Below are 18519 nucleotides of genomic sequence, written 5' to 3' on the forward strand. Positions count from 1 at the left end.
AAGCTGCAACAAGTCTGAGCCCTGCAGCTCAGCTGGCATAAATATTATTATTTAAATTACAGTATACAAATGATGTCATTCCAAAGTTTGAGTTCTGTAGGTTGAATACACCACCATCATTATCATCATCATATAAATATAAAAGATGACTGAAAGCGCTGCAACAGGCCTGAGTCCTGCAGCTGCCCTGGATCATGCAAACAGAAACGTGGTCAACGTTAAAACTAGATTAAAAAACAACAAGCCCACAGTGGGTGTGCTTTTGAGTACCGCAAATACATATGCATAGTAATGTGAAGTATAAAGGAGGGGGAAGGATCCTCTCTAAGGCTCCTCCCCCTCCCGTCTCCTCCCTTCCCCTTCCTCTCCTAGGCTCCTCCTATCTGGGCCCTTCCTGACAAGCCACGCGGAGCCCGCCCTGGTCACGTGTCCTCTCCTCCTCCCGCCTGCCTCCCCCGGAAGCAGAGGTTCGCTCTGCTAGCGCCGCGCCTCTTTCCCGGCCTGTCGCTCCTCTCCCTGGCTGCCCCTCCCTCCTTCTACTTCCTGTATCGGGCGGAAGCGAGGGGCGGGATTTCCCTTTCCGGGTACGGGTCCCCAGGCGGAGAGAGAAAGAGGGAGAGGGAGAAGGGGGGGAGGGAGAGGAAGGCGAAGCGAGATTGAGCCCCCGGGCGCTGGACGGAGGAGAGGCTGAGTGAGTGAGCGGCCAGCAAGAGCGGCCGGGCGGGGGGAGGCCCAGGAGGGAGGAGGAGGCCCAGGAGGAAGGAGGAGGTCGAGGCGGCGGCGGCAGCGGGAGGAGGCCTGGGCCGAGGCGGCGGCGGCGGCGCGCGCGTCATGGCGGAGCTGGCTCTGGGGCCGAGCGCGGCACCCGCGGGGGCGGGGAAGAGCGAGGGCTTCGTCGACGCGCTGCACCGCGTCCGCCAGGTAAGATCGGGTGGGTGGGGGCGAAGGCCGCATGGCAGACGGCGAGGAGGGCCCGGCCCGGCCCCTCGCCTCACCTCGCCACCCCGCGCGCCTCGGCCTTGGCAGCAGGAGGAGGCAGCATATGGAGAAGTGGGGAAAGGTAGCCCCTCGGGCCTCCTCCTGGGGTGTGTGGGAGGAAGGGAGGCCGGCGCGGGGAGGCGTTTTTGGTCCTTTCCAGGGGTCTGCCCCGAACTGCAACCCATCCAGGGGCCATAGCGTGGCACGCGAGGCAACTTCCCGAGCTCTCTGGCGTGGATCTAACTCAGTGTTGCCTGCACTGGCAGGCAGAGGCTGTCCAGCGTTTCAGGCGGATTGGTGTGTGTGTGTGTTGGGGGGGGGGGACTCGCCGGTCCTTTGTAAAGGAAACGTTCTTGACACTGAACTGTGGCCTCTTTTCCCAAAGGAGGCAGACTGCCGGGGGCCCTCTAGCTCGGCGTTGCCTACACTGGCAGGCTGTGGCTCTTCGGGGCTTTGAGGCAGGGACCTTTCGCAACCCCACCTGGAGATGTGGGCATGGGGGAATGGACTTGGAGACACCAAGCCACAGTTCTTTCTCTTAAAGAGGAAAGCAAGATTCTAGTCCTTGTGGTTCTGAATAAAGGGATGAGAAGTGGGGGCATGAGGAAGCTGTCTTCTACCAAGTAAGAACATTGTCCTGTTTAGCTCAGTGGGCTGGGCTGGGGTAGGCTAAGCCAGGCCAGGAGGAGGAGTAGGCATATGGAAGGTGGGCCCATCACACCTCCTCCTGGGAGAAGGGAAGCCATTGTGGGAAAGGATGTGTGTCAGGTGTGGGGAAACATTTTCCCCCATGGTACACAATGAGGCATAAGGTAACTTCCTGAGTTGGAACATTGGAGTCTGTTTATCTTGGTCTACACTGATAGGCAGCAGCTTTCAGCAGTTTCTGGCAGGTGGTCTTTTCCCAGGTGTGGCTGGAGATGCTCCTGAAGATTGAACCTGGGGCCTTCTGCATGCAACCGATTTACAACCATTCCCCATAATATAGGAACATAGGAAGCTGCCTTACAGTAAGATTATTAGGGTAGTATTGGATAGGATTGTCTGCACTGACAGGGGGTGGCTCTCCAGGGTTTCAGACAGGGAGCAGTTCCAAGCCCTACCTGGAGATGCTGCAGGGAATTGAACCTGGGACTTTTAAACAGGCATACCCAAACTTCAGCCCTCCAGATGTTTTGGACTACAATTCCCATCATCCCTGACCACTGGTCCTGTTAGCTAGGGATCATGGGAGTTGTAGGCCAAAACATCTGGAGGGCCGCAGTTTGGGGATGCCTGCTTTTAAACATACTGTATGTTCAAACACTGTGCTGCAGCCTTATCCCAAAATGAACTAAGATTCCAGTCCTTATGGTTCTGAAATAAAAGCTGATTTGAAGAGGGACTTACAGAGCTGCCTTATACTGAATCAGACTGTTGGTCCATCAAGGTCAGAAGGCTGGTCTGGGGCAGGCCTGGACGAGGCATATGGGAGAAGGCAGAGGCCACCTGTCGTGCTTCCTTTTGCGAGATGGGAGACCAGTGTGGGAAAGGGTGACATATATTAATGCTGTGTGTCAGGTGTGGAGAAGCCTTTTCGGTTTGTGACCAAACTGCATAGGAGTAGGGTCATGGTTTTAAAACTAGGAACACAGGAAGATATGCCTTGTATTGTGATCTGTCTTAACTCAGTAATGCCTCAGGCAGGGGAGAGTTCCCAGCCCTACCTGGAGATGCTGCTTTGGTTGAGCCTGGAGTCTTGTGCATGCATACTCTTGTCACTGAGCCATGGACCCTTGGTCTAGCTACAGTGACTGGCAGCAGTTCCCCAGGGTGTTGGGAAGGGAGTGTTTCTCAGTCCTACTTGGAGATGTCTTGAGGATTGAACCTGGGACCTTTAAAGCACGTGCTTTGATGATGAACTTTAGGGGCCCTTCCCCTAAAGTTACAGCAAGGTTCCAGTCCTCAGGGTTTTGAATTAAATGGGGAGCTGCCTTGTACTGAGTCAGACTTTTGCAGTTTATCTAGCACAGTACAGTGGTACCTCTACTTACGAATAACTCTACTTACAAATTTTTCTACTTACAAATGGAGCTCCATCCGCCATCTTGGATGCGGTTTAGATAGGATTTTTTCTACTTACGAATTTTTAGATAGGGTTGCTTCGACTTACGAATGTTTTCTCCCATTGCATTCCTATGGGATTCGACTTACAGTTTTTTTTTTGACTTACAAATGTGTGTTCGGAACGCATTAAATTCGTAAGTAGAGGTACCACTGTATTTTCTACACAGACTACCTGCAGCTCTCCAGGTTTTCAAGTTAAGAATCCAAGAAGAGCCCAGCTGTGGGTCTCTTTGGCCTAGGATGTTGTAGGCTGCCTAAGTGGCCTTTGGGTGATCACCCCATTACTGTGATTGTAATATTGTTTACAATTTAATTGTTATTAATTCTGATTTTTAAATTGTTTGAACCAAATCTGGGACCTGCTGGTGAAGGATTGGTAGTAAGCTTAACTACAATTTATTGATAATAATACTCAAAGCAGACTCATTGAAATCAGTCAAGCTACTCATGCCAAATAATTTTCAGTGGGTCTAACCCTGAGTATAATTAATGTTGGCCACACATACCCATGTTAGAAATTCGCCATGTGCATTTTGCAACTGGTGCAGGTCCAATTGTGACCATGTGGAAATCATTGGATGTCAGGTTGGTAACTGACATCTCCATCTGACAGGCCGCTCCAGCTTTCTTAAGCAGGTAAGCGGAAGAGCTTATTTATTGCATTTATATCCCACTTTGTTCTTCGTGGTTCACCCCCCCCCCAATATAATCCCTACAGCAATCCTATGAGGTAGGTTAAGAGGCTGTGACTGGCCCAAGGTCACCCAGTGAGCATCATGACTTAGTGGGGATTTAAACTCTGATCATCTCTCAGGTCCTAGTCCGACATGGTAGAGTACTTCTGCCTTGGGGCGGCTATGAGTAGATAAATAAATATGGGGAAAACAAAATGTCACTTAGAGAAGGCTCTGAAATATCTTCCTTGAAACTTGAATTTGTTGTATTCTGGATTGTTTTGTTTGATGTTTTAATGTGTTGTAAATGACTTTGAGATTTTTTCATTAAAATATAAAGCAGTATACCGTAGAAATGAAATGAATACTACTACTACTGTACTAAATTCCACTGCCATTAGATTTTCCATTAGATATTCTGTTGTGGTGACCATAACCTAGGTTTAAGGTGCCATTTGGCAATTATCCTACGTATTTGAGTTTCTAACACTGCCCCCCCCCCCATGTTTCCCAACTCAGATTCCACTTTGGAAGCCCCCTCCCAAAGCAGGATGTTTCATAGAGTCATAGAATTGTAGAGTTGGGAGTAACCCCAAAGGTCATATACTCCAGCTCTCGGCAATGCAGGAATTGAAGCAGCGTTCCTTCTCTTTTGCATGTCCTCACCTCCAGCTTCCCCCCCCACCGCCGCCGCGCTGCTGATAGACTGCCTCTGACATGGAGGACTAGCCCAGCAGCCTCTTTTTCAAGCTCAGGTGCTTTTTGGGAAGCCCCCCCCCCCCCAAATCGGCCCTTCTCCTCCCTTACGTGGCTTCCCTCTCTACCCGTTTCCCTCCTTCAGCAACTGTTCTCCAAAGGTAGACTGCCTGTGGGCATGAAGTCTTTGCTTGTTGTAGCTAAAAAAAAGCTGTCATGGAGCTTTGCTTGCTTAGTCCCAAAATGTCTATATTGGGCAGTGTCATGGTTTTCATGACAGTGGCCAATATGATATTCAATGCCCTTTTAAAATGTGTTGGGGTATTATTGGGTTGCTCTTGCTTTTCTTTTGATTATGTATTTTGTGATTTTATATTGTGATTTTATTACGTGAACCGCCCTGCGACCTGCGGGTATACAAATTTAATAAATAATAATAATAATTTTCATAGCACCACCACATTGCCCTGTTTGGGAGCCCCACCCCAGGCAAGATAAGGGGCAATGGCCCTCTCCAGCAGTTGCTTTTTGTAAGGTACACTGCCTCTGGACAGTTAACATAACATTTGTTATGGTTAATACAACCAAAAGGGCTTTGTTGAATAAAACTGAAAGTTTTATTATGCCGCTGATGTTTTCATCTATTTTATTTAGAGAGTTTTCTTTACCCTGTTCCATTGTGTGTGGGGGGGGGGCAGCCTCACAGAACAACTTAACAAAGGTCAGTAGTAAGACAGCCTCTACCCTCACAGGCTTGCTATCGAAAATACATGATGCAAGAGGAAAGAAGAATGGGTGGTGGGTGGGAATATAACAGTTTCAAGCTGCCACTGGGTGACGGTTGAGAGGGAACCAAAGACTGCTGGTCTCTATGCAGAAACGGGGGGATTACCTTGCTGGGCTCCTCTGCTTTTGCTCTGCAGCCAGATGTAAATGTCCAGTTGAGGAAGTAGATGTCTCTCTTGGTTTTTTGTTTGTTTGTTTTTACAGGAACTTCTAAAAGAGTCCTGCTGGACATAGAATCAAACAGGCATTCTATTTTCCCCTCCACCCAAACCAGTAAGACCAAAGCATCTTGGGGAGCCCTATAACCTGGGGGTGAAAATAGCAACCCTTTTCTGCTATTGCCACATCCACCTGCCAGGTGGACTGCCTTTGGACATGAATGTTCTGTTCCTAGGAGGGCTTAGTAAAAACTGAGCCTTGCAGGATCAAGGACACAAGAGCAGCAGCCTGTTTTCTCACAGTGGGCAGTAACGTAGAAAGCTGCAGCCCTACCTGGAGATGCCAGGAATTGAATCTGGGATGTTCTGCATGCAAGGTGGATGCTCTGCAACAGAGCCAGAGCCCTTCCTGGGATCATAGAAAGCTGCTTGATACAAAGTCAGACCAGTGGTCCATTTAGTCTTGTCTACACTGATTGGTAGCAGTTCTGTAGAGTTTTGGACAGGATTCTGTCTCCAGCTCCACCTGGAGATGCTGCTGCAAATTGAACCAGGGGCCTTCTGCATGCAAGGCAGATGCTTTGCTCTTTAGATATCTTCCCAAGATGTCTCTGGGAAGCAAAGAAATATACTGTATGAAGGCAGTAGTATCCTTGATGTTGCTTCTTAGCAAGCTGGTACAGTACCTCTCCTGAACTTGGAGGTAACATACAGCAGAGGTGGCTGAGTTGAATTCTTGAGTTAGGAATGTGTGAGCATTGACCCTGGAGCTGGCCCTACCATTAGGACACAGTGAGGTAGCTCCCTAGGGAATGGGTGGGTGGGTGGGTGGGGTAATCAATGGGAAATCATGCCCTTGCAGGGCCTTTGTTATTGTAAACCATGTGGTGTACCTTCCACCCCCTTAGCCAGCCTTCTTTAATCTTTGGGTGGCATATATTGTTGGATTATGATCCCATCACTGCGACCATTTGCCATGTTCTCTAGAGCTAATAGGAGTTGGAATCCAAGAACATCTGGAGGGCCACAGTTTTGCTGCCCCTGCCATACAACCAAGATGGCAAGTAGCTATTGCTAGCTCCCCACCCCCTGTGAGTCTAAACCTGTGTTACGGCAGAGTGACATCTAGTTGAGCATCCTATTCTCACCATGGTCAAGCAGCTGCCTTTGGGAAGCTCATAAGCAAGACCCGAGTGCAACAATACTCAAACACCACTTGCCATTCCTCACAACTGGTATTCAGAGGTTTACTGCCTCTGACAGTGGAGGTATCTCCCCTCTCCCTGCACATTACGCATATACTTTTTAAGACAAACATTCTCAATAATCTCATTGTAGCCTTTCCTCATAGAAGAGTTGTCCTTTTCTATGTCTTTTCCAGCTGTGCTGTATCCTCCTTGAGATACAGCATCTGGAACTGTAAGCAGTATTCCTGAGTTGGGCCTCAGCACACAGATTTGTGTAATGGAATTAAGATGCTGGCAATTTTGTCTTTCTGTTCACTGTTTTCATTTGGTCTTATCCCTTCAGGGGGTGAGTGGGATGTGTTTGTCAGAGATTCTTGGGTTCTTTTGGGGGGGGGCGGCTCCTGGAGAGAAATGGAGAGAGTAGGGGTCAGATGATAGGGGCCAGAACTAGGAGATGTCCAGCATGATTCTTTTGGAAGAGTTTTCTTCTAATTTAATGATTTTTGCTTGTTTTGCCATCCAGAGGGCTGCCAGTCTGTGGCAGCTCAGATTCCTGTGGCATCTTAAAAGACAGATTTGTTGTGGTATAAGCTTTTGTGGACTGCAGTTCTCTCAGTCAGGCTTCATACACCTCATATATTTAAAGCACACACAGCCAAGAATCCTGGGAACTTTACTCCTCACAGTTCTACACGTTCCATTACCTTTAACAAACTACAGTTTTCAAAATTCTTTGGGACCAGTTTTGTGGTTTATTGTGTTTTAAATGTATGCTGTGGGTGTGATCAGATTCTCAATAGAGCCCAAACAGTTCCTGAAATAAATTTGCCTTATTTTTCCATTGACATATTCTGGTTGGGACTGTGGGCAGGGCAGGAAAGGGTTAAACTCCCCCCCATGTGCTATGCCATGACAACCCTATGCCAAACTCTTAAGCCACCACCACCAGTTGATGTGTTGACCAGTACAGTACTGTATTTAGCACCCGTTCAACTTTTGGCCCTCCATACTTAAGAGGGACCCAGGTGGCGCTGTGGGTTAAACCACTGAGCCTAGGGCTTGCTGATCAGAAGGTCGGCGGTTCGAATCCCTGTGACGGGGTGAGCTCCCGTTGCTTGGTCCCAGCTCCTGCCAACCTAGCAGTTCGAAAGCACATCAAAATGCAAGTAAATAGGAACCGCTATAGCGGGAAGGTAAACGGTGTTTCCATGTGCTGCTCTGGTTTGCCAGAAGCGGCTTTGTCATGCTGGCCACATGACCTGGAAGCTATACGCCGGCTCCCTCGGCCAATAATGCGAGATGAGCGCCGCAACCCCAGAGTCGGTCACGACTGGACCTAATGGTCAGGGGTCCCTTTACCTTTACCTTACTTAAGAAAGAGCATAAGGTGCCGGGACTCTCTCCCATAGAGCAGATTTATATTGCTTTTGTGCTACCTCACAAAAGGCTCTGCTTTATATCTCTGCCATACATGTATGTTTCAACAGATCTTTCTGTTTGCTTGAGAATGGTAGAGCTGCATTCTACCTGGCTTACATTACAATTCCCAGTAATCTCTATTTTTGGGTGTTGGGGGGGGGAGGGTGCTGTACATAATATCATTGTTAATTGACTGTAATACTTCACACACCTTGAGGAAATAGACTCTAGGCTAGGGAAGGGGAATCTGCAGCCCATCAGCCTCAGCCAGCATGTTCAATTAGGGTTGGATGATGAGAGTTGTAGAAAACTGGGGAGCTCCCAATTTCTGCTCTGGCCTGTGAAAAGTTGTGCCACCAAATATCTGTTAGTTGCCAGAAGACATATTGGCTTCATAATCATAACTGCTTGTGGGGCACAAACCAGTCTAGAATCTTTCTCAAGAGATCTGGTCTGGTGTTTTGGAAAGGAAAATGAAAGATGGGAAGACAGAAAGTGGAAATCAGCAGAGATTGAAGTTCTTGTGCCTTGCCCTCTGTTCCTTGCGGAGGGGGCAGCAATCTGGGAACTCCTTAAGGCCTCTTAATGATCTTCTTGAAAGTAGAGAGGGTGAAAAGGGGGATTTGGGTGAGTGCACTGTCTGCAGTGGATGACATTATGATGAATGCTGGAGGACTAGTAGTGTTCTGTAGCTGCAAATATGCCCCCAAGCTCTGTGGCAGTATAACTGAGGATAAACCTCATAGAATTGTAGGGTTGGAAGGGGGACCCAAAAGCTCATTTAATCCAACCCCCTGCATCCCTGAAATCTGAACTTTTTTATTTTTTCCTGCTACTTTTTGCCCTTCTTGGGACGTGTCAGCTTCTATGTAATGCCTGGCTGATACCACATAGTATGTGTGTTAAATAACTTTTTTGGTTGAAAGGACCCTTGTGGACTCTAGAGCAGGGGTCAGCAACCTTTTTCAGCTGTGGGCCAGTCCACCGCCCTTAGACCATGTGGTGGGCCGGACTATATTTTGGGGGGAGAAATGAACGAATTCCTGTGCCCCACAAATAGCCCAGAGGTACATTTTAAATAAAAGCACACATTCTACTCATGTAAAAACACCAGGCAGGCCCCGCAAATAACCCAGAGATGCATTTTAAATAAAGGTCACATTCCACTCATGTAAAAACATGCTCATTCCTGGACCGTCCGCAGGTCGGATTTAGAAGGCGATTGGGCCGGATCTGGCCCCTGGGCCTTAGTTTGCCTACCCATGCTCTCTAGAGCACTGTTCTTCAGCTGATGTGTTGAGACCCTCCTTCCATCCAAAAAAGACTCGTGGACTGATCTAAGGTGGGCTGGATCAGCAGCCCTAACACAGTGCATCTATGGTAGAAAAAAAGGTATGGGTCTCCAAACATGTTTAGCTTTGAGGTCTGGAAGACCTGCTCCCTACCTTGCAAGACTTTCCCCATCTGACCTGGGAGGTGAACAGAATCTTGGGGTATTGTTTAGTGGGGTGTTGTTGTTGTCATTGATATTATTTATTGTATCTTTATTTTTAGATCTTAAAATGAATTATGTGGGAATTTGTTCAGTTTTGTTGTGTACCCTTTGATGTGTTTTATTTCTTGTTTATGGCTACTTCTGTTATGTTTGCAATCATGTAAATGATTCATATTGCAAGAGGCCTTGAGCATTGTGGTTGGGTTAAAGGTGGGTCCCACGTCTGTAAAAGTTGGAGGCTGCTGCTCTAGAGGGTATGTGAAAAGATGTATGGAGTTGCCTTAGAATCTTGTTGGGCCATAAAACTGCTTTCTATTCTGACAGCAGGTTTGTGCTTTTGAACTGGTATGTTGCACATACATAGTTGACCTCTATCAGTGACCTGCATTGTAGCTGAGGAGGCCACATAATCTGTGGGAGGTGGCTTGAGAAACTTGGGTTTCAACTCCTTCATCTTTGGCTATGGGAAAACCAGGGTTTCTCAGGCTCAACCCACAATGTGCAGATAGGTGGTGGATGAGGTATGGGTTTGAGTCCCCTAGTATCCACTAGGCTTGCCAAAAATGTTTCATTAATAAGTGATTCTGAGAGTCTGTGTAATAATCGTAGTGGTGATCTTGCCAAATACCAACATGCAAACTTTGATTTCCTTGAACTATTTATTGAAGCGCTTTGGCATTTCTTTTTGAAATGAATTTCAGAAGTATTTCTTCTATAAATTATTTAAATAATGATAATGGTGGTATTATTCACCATGACTCCAAATCCTTTTCCATGGTCAACTACTCTCAGTTCAGACCCCTATCAGTGTGTAAGTTGAGTTAGGGATTTACTACTGCTTGGTATGCATTACTTTACTCTTACTTAAAATCTGTTATTTTTGACACCTGTTCATCTAGTGCAGAGAGGTCCTTTAGAGTGCTTCATAGTCTGGTTGAGTTTTCACCATCCTGTTTTTTTAATAAAACAACACTGTTTTCATTAGACAAATTCATTAGACAAATTCATGGAGGAGAGGGCTATTACCGGTAGTTGCAATGATTATGCTGTGCTGCCACCATTGGAGGCAGAAGTACTTCTGAATACCAGTTGCTGGAAACCAAAGAAGAGAACTCTTGTGCTTGAACTGCTTGCTGGTTCCCCATGGGCACCTGGGCTGGACACTGTGAAGACAGGATGCTGGACTAAAAGTAGCTTGTCTGCACTTACCCCACCCCATTACTTTGCTCTCAGTTGTGAAGAATATTCTTATATTATGAATGGTCCATGTTGCCATTAAGAAAAAGAGGTAGGAATAGACCAATATATATGTGGACTGTCCCTGGATAAAATGACTTTTCTTCTTTAAGTTCTCAAAGTTCTTAACCTAGCCCAGGGTTGTTATCAGAACTAGCCAGATGTTTAACTGATCAGTCACAGTCAGTCTATGAAAAAGAAGACTTTAGAGCCATCTTGCCCATAAATGGCAACTAGATGTTTTGTTTTGGCAACTAACCTTGGTTTAAGGAGCCATTTGGCGCCCAGCTTATATATCTTGAGTTTCTGACACTATTTTTGAACCCGGTTTAATAGCACAGGTCCCAGAGCAGATCCTTGGGAGACCCCACAGCTCATTCCTTTGTGACAATTCCATTGTGACAGCCGTCCTCTATTGTGACAGGCATTCATGAACTTCTAGTCTTTTTCTCCCCCGCACCCCCCTTTATCCTGGACATCACAAGTCTCAGATAATTGAGTTAGCTGACATAACTCTTGTTTCTTAGGAAGCCTGAACGATGCTGCTCTTGCTGATTTCGAATGTAGGTTGTATGTTGTTGGTATGGACTTTTTTGTGGGTGGATCAGAAGGTTGGGGTTCTTCCTAGAGGAATGTACTTTAGGGCAGATGTTTGGGGCAGCAATTTTATGGGTCTGTCTCTGTCTATGTAAGCTCTTTTCCCTGCTACTACTGATGTATCATGGCTGTGCTGCTCACTCCCCACTCCCTTTGTGTCTCTATTCTATTCTCACTGCAAGGGCAGTTTGCAAGTGGGGAGGTGTGGTTTAATCTCATCTAACCAGGGTAGTTGAGATTCCTGCATTGCAAGGAATTGGATGATGACCTTTGGGGTGCCTTCCAACTCTACAGTTCTATGATTCTGTAATAGGACAGGAGATACTGGTTTTATCTGTCTCATTCATAAACCAATGCTAAGCCAGAGTTCTCCAGCTATAACAGGGAACTGTAGTTTAATTCAGGTAGGTAGCCGTGTTGGTTTGACGTTTTAAAAAATTGTCCAGTAGCACCTTAGAGACCAACTAAGTTTGTTCTTGGTATAAGCTTTCGTGTGCATGCACACTTCTTCAGATACCTTGTGGTTTAATGTGAGCCTTAACACAGCCTTAACACAGTGGGAAGCAGACAGTGTAAACCATAGTTTGAGAAGTCAGGAAAGGTTATACCGGTATGTACGTGACTATAGGCAACAACCATTTCACATGGGGGTTCTGTTCCTGGCCCCCACATGTATTGGCAGATCTCGCATAATTGTGTTTTGCCCCTCCCCCCATTCCACTACCTGCTTCCCTCTTTCAGGTCCAAAAGGACCTGTGCGCTAGTGATCATACATCATTTGGACGGACCTAAAATGGTTGTCACTTGTATTCAAAGAGTGTGCAAGGGGTCATTAAAGAGTGACTAAAATGGACTTAACATCGGTTTTGGATGATATATTTCCCAGCCACAGCAAGCACTTCTCAGGCTCTGCCTGCCTAAGCCTTTGAAGAAGCCCCTTGTCCCACCAGCTTGCTTGAGTCAGAGTGATATGGGGGCTTGCTCAGCTGGGGAACGGGAGGCTTGCCTCCCCCAGCTGAGCAGTTTTAAGGAAGCCCTAATGCCCCTCTGGGTTGTGTGAGCTGGAGAGGTATTGGGGCTTGGGCTGGGCGATGCTGTCTGGGGCAGATGGGAATTGGAGTCCCAACATGGTCTGGAAGGCCACACAGTTCCCTGATCTAAGAAGAGGTCACCTCTTCTCTCATGAGGATTGCATCTTCTAAATAAGAGGGCTTCTTCGATCTCTTGCGAGCAGTAGGGAATGATGCTGCAAGCTAGATCAGGGATCAAATGTTGCTGGACTCCACTTTTCACCATCCCTGACCATTGGCCATGCTAGCTGCAGGGGCTGATGGGAGTTGGATTCCCCGTAACATCCCAGGGGTTGCAGGTTTCTCATTACTACTGTACTTTAAAAAGGGGGGGAGACAAATTAAAGTGGAAAAAGAGATGTCTCAGCAACAGCTTTGCAGTTCTCAGGGTTGCCTGGTGTGATAAGGTGGCTTCTGTTTTTATGTGCTTGTAGAACATCATAAGGGACGCGGGTGGTGCTGTGGTCTAAACCACTGAGTCTAGGGCTTGCCGGCGACGGGGTGAGCTCCACTTGCTCGGTCCCAGCTCCTGCCAACCTAGCAGTTCGAAAGCACACCAAAGTGCAAGTAGATAAATAGGTACCGCTCCAGCGGGAAGGTAAAAGGTGTTTCCGTGTGCTGCTCTAGTTTTGCCAAAAGTGGCTTAATCATGCTGGCCACATGACCCAGAAAAACTGTCTGCAGACAAACGCTGGCTCCCTCGGCCAGTAAAGCGAGATGAGCACTGCAACCCCAGAGTCGTTTGTGACTGGACTTAACTGTCAGGGGTCCTTTACTTTTTTTTAGAACATCATAAGCAAGTCTCTTTTCTGTTCCTGACACCCCCAATAAATCTTCCATTTTAGTACTGCATTTGTAAAAATGTGTTTAGCCCTGTTACTATTTTATATAGAGAGGGAGAGTTCTTATTACCCCACCCTGTGTGTTCTGGTATTAGAAGATGCTCAGGATTTGTCAGCTATTAGCTTGATCCTGACGTGGGGGCACGTGATGTGTTGTGGCTGTTCTGGGGTGAGAGAGCAGCATGTATGGGTTTCCCAGCTGTGGGTGGGTAGGGTATGACATTGATGTTTGATAGGCTGAGTCAGTGCAAACAGGAACTGAGCAAGGAGAGCAAAAAGTCTTAAATGCATTTTGGATTTTTGAGGGGGTATTTACTGAAATTGTTCATGGGTGCCATTGGAGATAGTGACAGGCACACTGGTGCCTGCAGGTGCCGTGTTAGCCACCCCTTGGTGTAGCCAAGCTGCCTGGGGAGTCTCTGGTTGAGATGCAGCTCCAACTAGCTGGGCTTCCTAGTATTTTTTTCGGCATGTGACATCAATTCAGTTTCTTGGTTGCCAGTGTGGGGTTGGTTCCCTCTGGCTGAGCCACCAAAATGGCATTGTTCCTTTGCACTAGTGGCCCTTTGAAACATAAGTGAAACTGTGTCATGTTGCTCCCATAGCCCCTCACTGCTGCACCATACCCTCTGGGTGGACACTCCCTGTATACCCCACCAAAGTTGTGACTTGTACACCTCCCATGTGGAGGAGACCTCCAGCTGATCATGGCTGAGTTGTGAGCCAGACCATGGTCCTATGTGCTCCTAAAGCATCTCTGTGGGGGTTGCTTTCAGCCTGTTGCTCAACTGTTAACAGAATCTTGGAACAGGCACCTCTAATTAATTTAGTCAGGAAAATGGGCACGAGCAGCGGGAGAGTATGATGTTGCAGTGGCCCTGGAGGGGTGCAACTTGTTATGTCTTTGTTGGCGGTATCTGCGTCATCTATAGGAGCAAACCCACCAAGGTCCCAGGTAATCCGTACTGTGCTCTGGTTGGCTCAGTCCATTAACTAATCAGTTCCTTCTCCTGCCTTTATAAACCTGCCGCCATCTGCATAGCCTTGGATTCCGTCTCTCACTCATGCTGCATCGTGTGTCTTTTGGTCACACTCTAGCACGATGAAATTTTGATTCCCCACGCCACCCCGCAATATATATATATTGCTGTAAAAGCTGTTTCTTGCTGTTTCAGCCACATAAGAAGTAAACTAGTTTGCTCGTGTTGTTCCAAACTTCTTATTTCTTTCTCTACAGCAAATGGCTGCTAAAATTGGTGAGATCCCTCACTTGAATAATTCCACACCGCTTGTGGACCCTTCAGTGTACGGTTACGGAGTAAAACGGCCCCTGGATGATGGAAGTAAGTCTCTGTTTTCTTCTGTTTTGCCTTTTGATACTTGCTATTACTCATAATATTTTGGGGAGGGGTTTGGTGGCATGATGTCCACTGCCAGAGTGCTTATCGCAAATTAATAGAATAGCATTGTAGTAGAACAGGGACGTCCAACTCCCAAGAGACTGCGATCTACTCAAAGGAAACAGTGATCTACCCCTTGGGTCTAAGTTGCTGAGCTTTTTTTTTAGGAGAGAATGTCCCTTTTTGGGGGTTTCAGCAAATATAGCTATGGAAGCAATCTGCCTCACAGCAAAAACTCCGACTTCCGTTCCATGTGAAAATGGAGGGCGGGGGCGGCTGCTGTTAGGTAAAAGCAAAGGAAAAGGAGCCCATGATCAACAGCGATCGACCAGAACCTCCCGGGGATCGACCAGTCAATCCCAATTGACCTGTTGGACATCCCTGTATAAAGATGGTTCATTTTGCCACATGTGAATATGCAAAGTACCTAAGGATGATTTATAATGAGTTAGAATTTATGATAACTTTCCCCAAAAGACCGGAAGCTTTTTTACTAGGGATAACTGGAGCAGATATCCCCCCCACTCCAAAACAGATCAATCTATTTCTTTACGGAATGGTAGCATCTTATACACACAAAAAGGGTGTGATGAGGTGGTACCTACCAAAGGAGATTGGCAGCTGAAATGGATAGAATATGTAGAATTGGCAAGTTTTGACATGTAAAATTAGAGATAAGAAAGAGACTGATTTTAAAGAAGATTGGAAAATGTTTGCAGAATACTTTAAAACTCAGTGTAAAAATGTTAACGCAAATAGGATTTGAGTAAGAGCAGCAGTAGGGGAGAACTTTTTGTTTTTATTGTGAGATAAGGTGAAAGTATAGAGTATACAGCATAAATTGAAATTTTGAGGGAACCGTGGAGGGAGGGAGGGGAAGTTGTAGGAGGAATGATGGATTGCTAAATTTGAAATGTTGTTTATTTGTTAAAGTTTATAAATAAAATTATTTTTTTAAAAAGCAGATTAACACTGGAATGCCAGAAGTGATTAAGAGAATAATGTCTTCCACAGTCACTATGTCTGGAAAGCCACTTTACTCTTTTCCCAGAAAAAACAGAACCGTGGTAGTTAAACATTACTGATCAAAACTTTGCACCTGGCTGGCAGGGCTTGTCAAATGACAAGTAGGTTTTGGCAATGCTGATGACGCTAGATTGAATGTTCCCTTGATTAATTGATGGTGAAATTCAGTTGAAGCTGTGCCTGGGAAGCGAGGGGAGGGGAGAGGGCAGCAGGAGTCTGCTGGTTCAAACTCAATGGCTGCAGAGTTAGGTATGTCCTATTAGTCTGTTGGTTTCCATAGGCTGATATACCCCTAACTCATTATGTGACTAGCCTGACTGTGTGTGGGACCATAGATAGGTTGGCTGGTAAACACCATTGAGCTGGCTCATGTTAACCCAAGTGAACAGAACATAATAAGAGCCCTGGCCCATTTAGTCCAACCTTCTGTTCTTATAGTAGCAAATCAGTGGGAAGCCCACAAGCAGGAGCTGCATGCAACAATTCTCCCCTCCTGAGATTGGTATTTGAAAGCTTACTACCCTGACTAAATGTGGTCTGTTTAACCTGCTGTGATTTTATCTTATTGGCTGGTTTCAAAGAGCCAGGTGTGTAGAGACTTTTCTGCATCCGGGGATTCCCAGAAAACCCCTCTTGGAGTGGCATCCACTGACTGCAGCCACATGAGGGGCTGCAATCAGAAATAAGTTGGCCAAATCAGCGTACTGTACTTTTCTGTGTATAAGGCTATGCTTTTTTCTTTAAAAATCATGCCAAGAAGTGGGGGTCACTTTATACATGGGTAGTGCATAGGGTGGACATTTGATTGGTTGCTGCCGCGGCTGTCAGTAGCTATTGTGTGTGTTATTTGTTGCTGCATCAATGGGTGGTGTTGATTGGCTGATGCTCTGTCAGTTGGGCGGGCAATAGGCAGCTTCTGAAGGTGATGGGGCAGATGGGAGGCAGATTTTGTGGCTCGTGCGGGTGAGCGATTTTCAGCAATCCCACCTTTAAAAAGCTCAACAACACTGGGCAATCCTCTGCAAATAAAGATCAACAACTCTGGGCCATCTCCCCCATTTTCTTAAATTTGAGTCCCTTCCCCAAATAGGGGGTGTGCTTGGTATGTGCTTGGAAACCTTGATTTAAAAATGAGAATACATACCCACATCTGACACACACACACACACACACACCCTGCCCAATACTGGAACCATTGGTGAGTTTGGGAAAGATTGGAGGGGAAAATAAGAGTGGTTTCAGAATGTAAAGTGAAATGTTTAAATGTTCTAAATTCTGGATATTGCTGCCCTGTTACAGGTTTTCAAAATGCTTAAGTTTAGTTAGTGCAAACAAGAATTGGGGGATATTTGTGGGTCCTTCATATACTGTTGGACCCCAGCTCCCTTCAGCCCCTGCAGCCACCAATAGTGGCCAATAACCAGGGATGATAGAAGTTGGAATCCAGCGATATCTGGAAGGCCACATATATCCCCATATCTGATCTAAGTAACAGAATTCCTTGGTACAATCGGGATGGCAGGATGCCTCTTTTTAGATCAGGGCTGGGGGACTGTTTCACCCTCCATATATTGTTAAACGCTGTACTCCTGTCAGCTGCAACCAACCTGGATGATGGGAGTTATAGGTCACTGGCAGGTCTCAGGTCCCCCATCAAACCTGTATTCCTCTATGATTAGTTCCTGAATGCTTGAGGCATATTTAAGTTCATGGTGTGTAAATGCTTTTGCCCTGTTGTCTGAGGCTAACTGCAAATGTTCTGCTAGCTCACTGTGAGATCCTAAATGCATTGAAAGGATGTGCGTTCTCTGAACTCTTTTTGTCTCTTTTCTTCATTTGTAGTGAGTTTTACTTTATTTCTAAGCTCAAACAAAATACTGTAATTTTTATGGGGTGAGCCCCCCCCTTCCCCCTCTTGGCTTGCTACAATGTGCTCTCCATTTCATGCTTGGCAAAAAAGACATTTTGAGTGTTTTTGTGGGCAGCAGCTCCCTGTAATTATTTCTGAAACAAAAACTTCACAAATGTATCAGACTACCCAACTAGGCACTGACTTAAATTATAATACATTTCAGCACCAGTCAGCTATATGTGCTTGCTACATTTTAACTTTCGTTGTCACATGGAACAGCTGGTGGCCCTGGAGTTGTTCAGTTATGACTGTGTTCATCAAGGTTTCCTGGGCACATTTGTGAACAGGAGAGACGGTTGTGGGCCCGACAAGCACTCAGTGCAGCCAAGCACGCATGCTGCAACCTCTTGGCTACAGGTTCTTCTTTCAAGCCTGATTTCAGCAAGGGAGAAGACGGCCCCCGATTTGTTTGATTTTATTAAGGATTTTACCGTTACCATCATTTTATTTGCAGTCAACAGACTACTCAAGCAATCAATAAGCATTTTATAACAATTGACAATAACATTGATTTTTAAAAAACCATTAATGCAACTGCAAAATTCAGAATTCATAGAATTGTAGAGTTAGAAGTTGAGTGTCATGTAGTAATCTCAATACGCTGTCTCCCATCCAATGTGAAACCATACTTGACCCTGCTTAGCTTTGAAAATGTAGAGAATTTGCTACACAATGCACCCCTTTCACCCAGATCCCAAGCCTTCTGGAGGCTGTTGCTGATCCCTGTTCTATTCATTTATTTATTTGATTTCTTGCATGATTTCTTGCCCACCCTTTGCCATAGAGCCCTAGGGCAGGTTGCAACAATATATACAATTATAAAACAAGTAAAATGGTTGCCACCACAATGTAGTATGCAAACAAACAGTTCCTTAAATAAGAAGAGTTAAGTAACTGCAAGAAAGATACAGACTAGTATAATGAAGATCTTCACTTG

The 18519-nt window shown here is 46.2% G+C and overlaps 1 protein-coding gene across 6 annotated transcripts in view; it reads left to right on the forward strand.

Annotated features, from left to right (window-relative positions):
- The first annotated feature begins 550 nt into the window (after positions 1-550).
- The window catches only part of FUBP3 (far upstream element binding protein 3), a 57906-nt gene continuing 39937 nt past the window's right edge, over positions 551-18519 (forward strand). For 2 of the 6 annotated variants that reach the window (XM_035112981.3, XM_035112982.3), the window contains exons 1-2: positions 553-691; positions 14482-14587. In XM_035112981.3, the coding sequence (XP_034968872.1) occupies positions 14485-14587 (103 nt within the window). In that variant the 5' untranslated portion in view covers positions 553-691; positions 14482-14484. Of the gene's footprint in view, positions 692-752; positions 922-14481; positions 14588-18519 lie in introns of those variants that run through there. The other 4 variants (XM_060270199.2, XM_035112983.3, XM_035112979.3 and 1 more) reach the window with 4 other exon arrangements.

Source organism: Zootoca vivipara, chromosome Z2, assembly GCF_965207765.1.
Source record: "Zootoca vivipara chromosome Z2, rZooViv2.hap1.1, whole genome shotgun sequence".
Taxonomy (NCBI): Eukaryota; Metazoa; Chordata; class Lepidosauria; order Squamata; family Lacertidae; genus Zootoca; species Zootoca vivipara.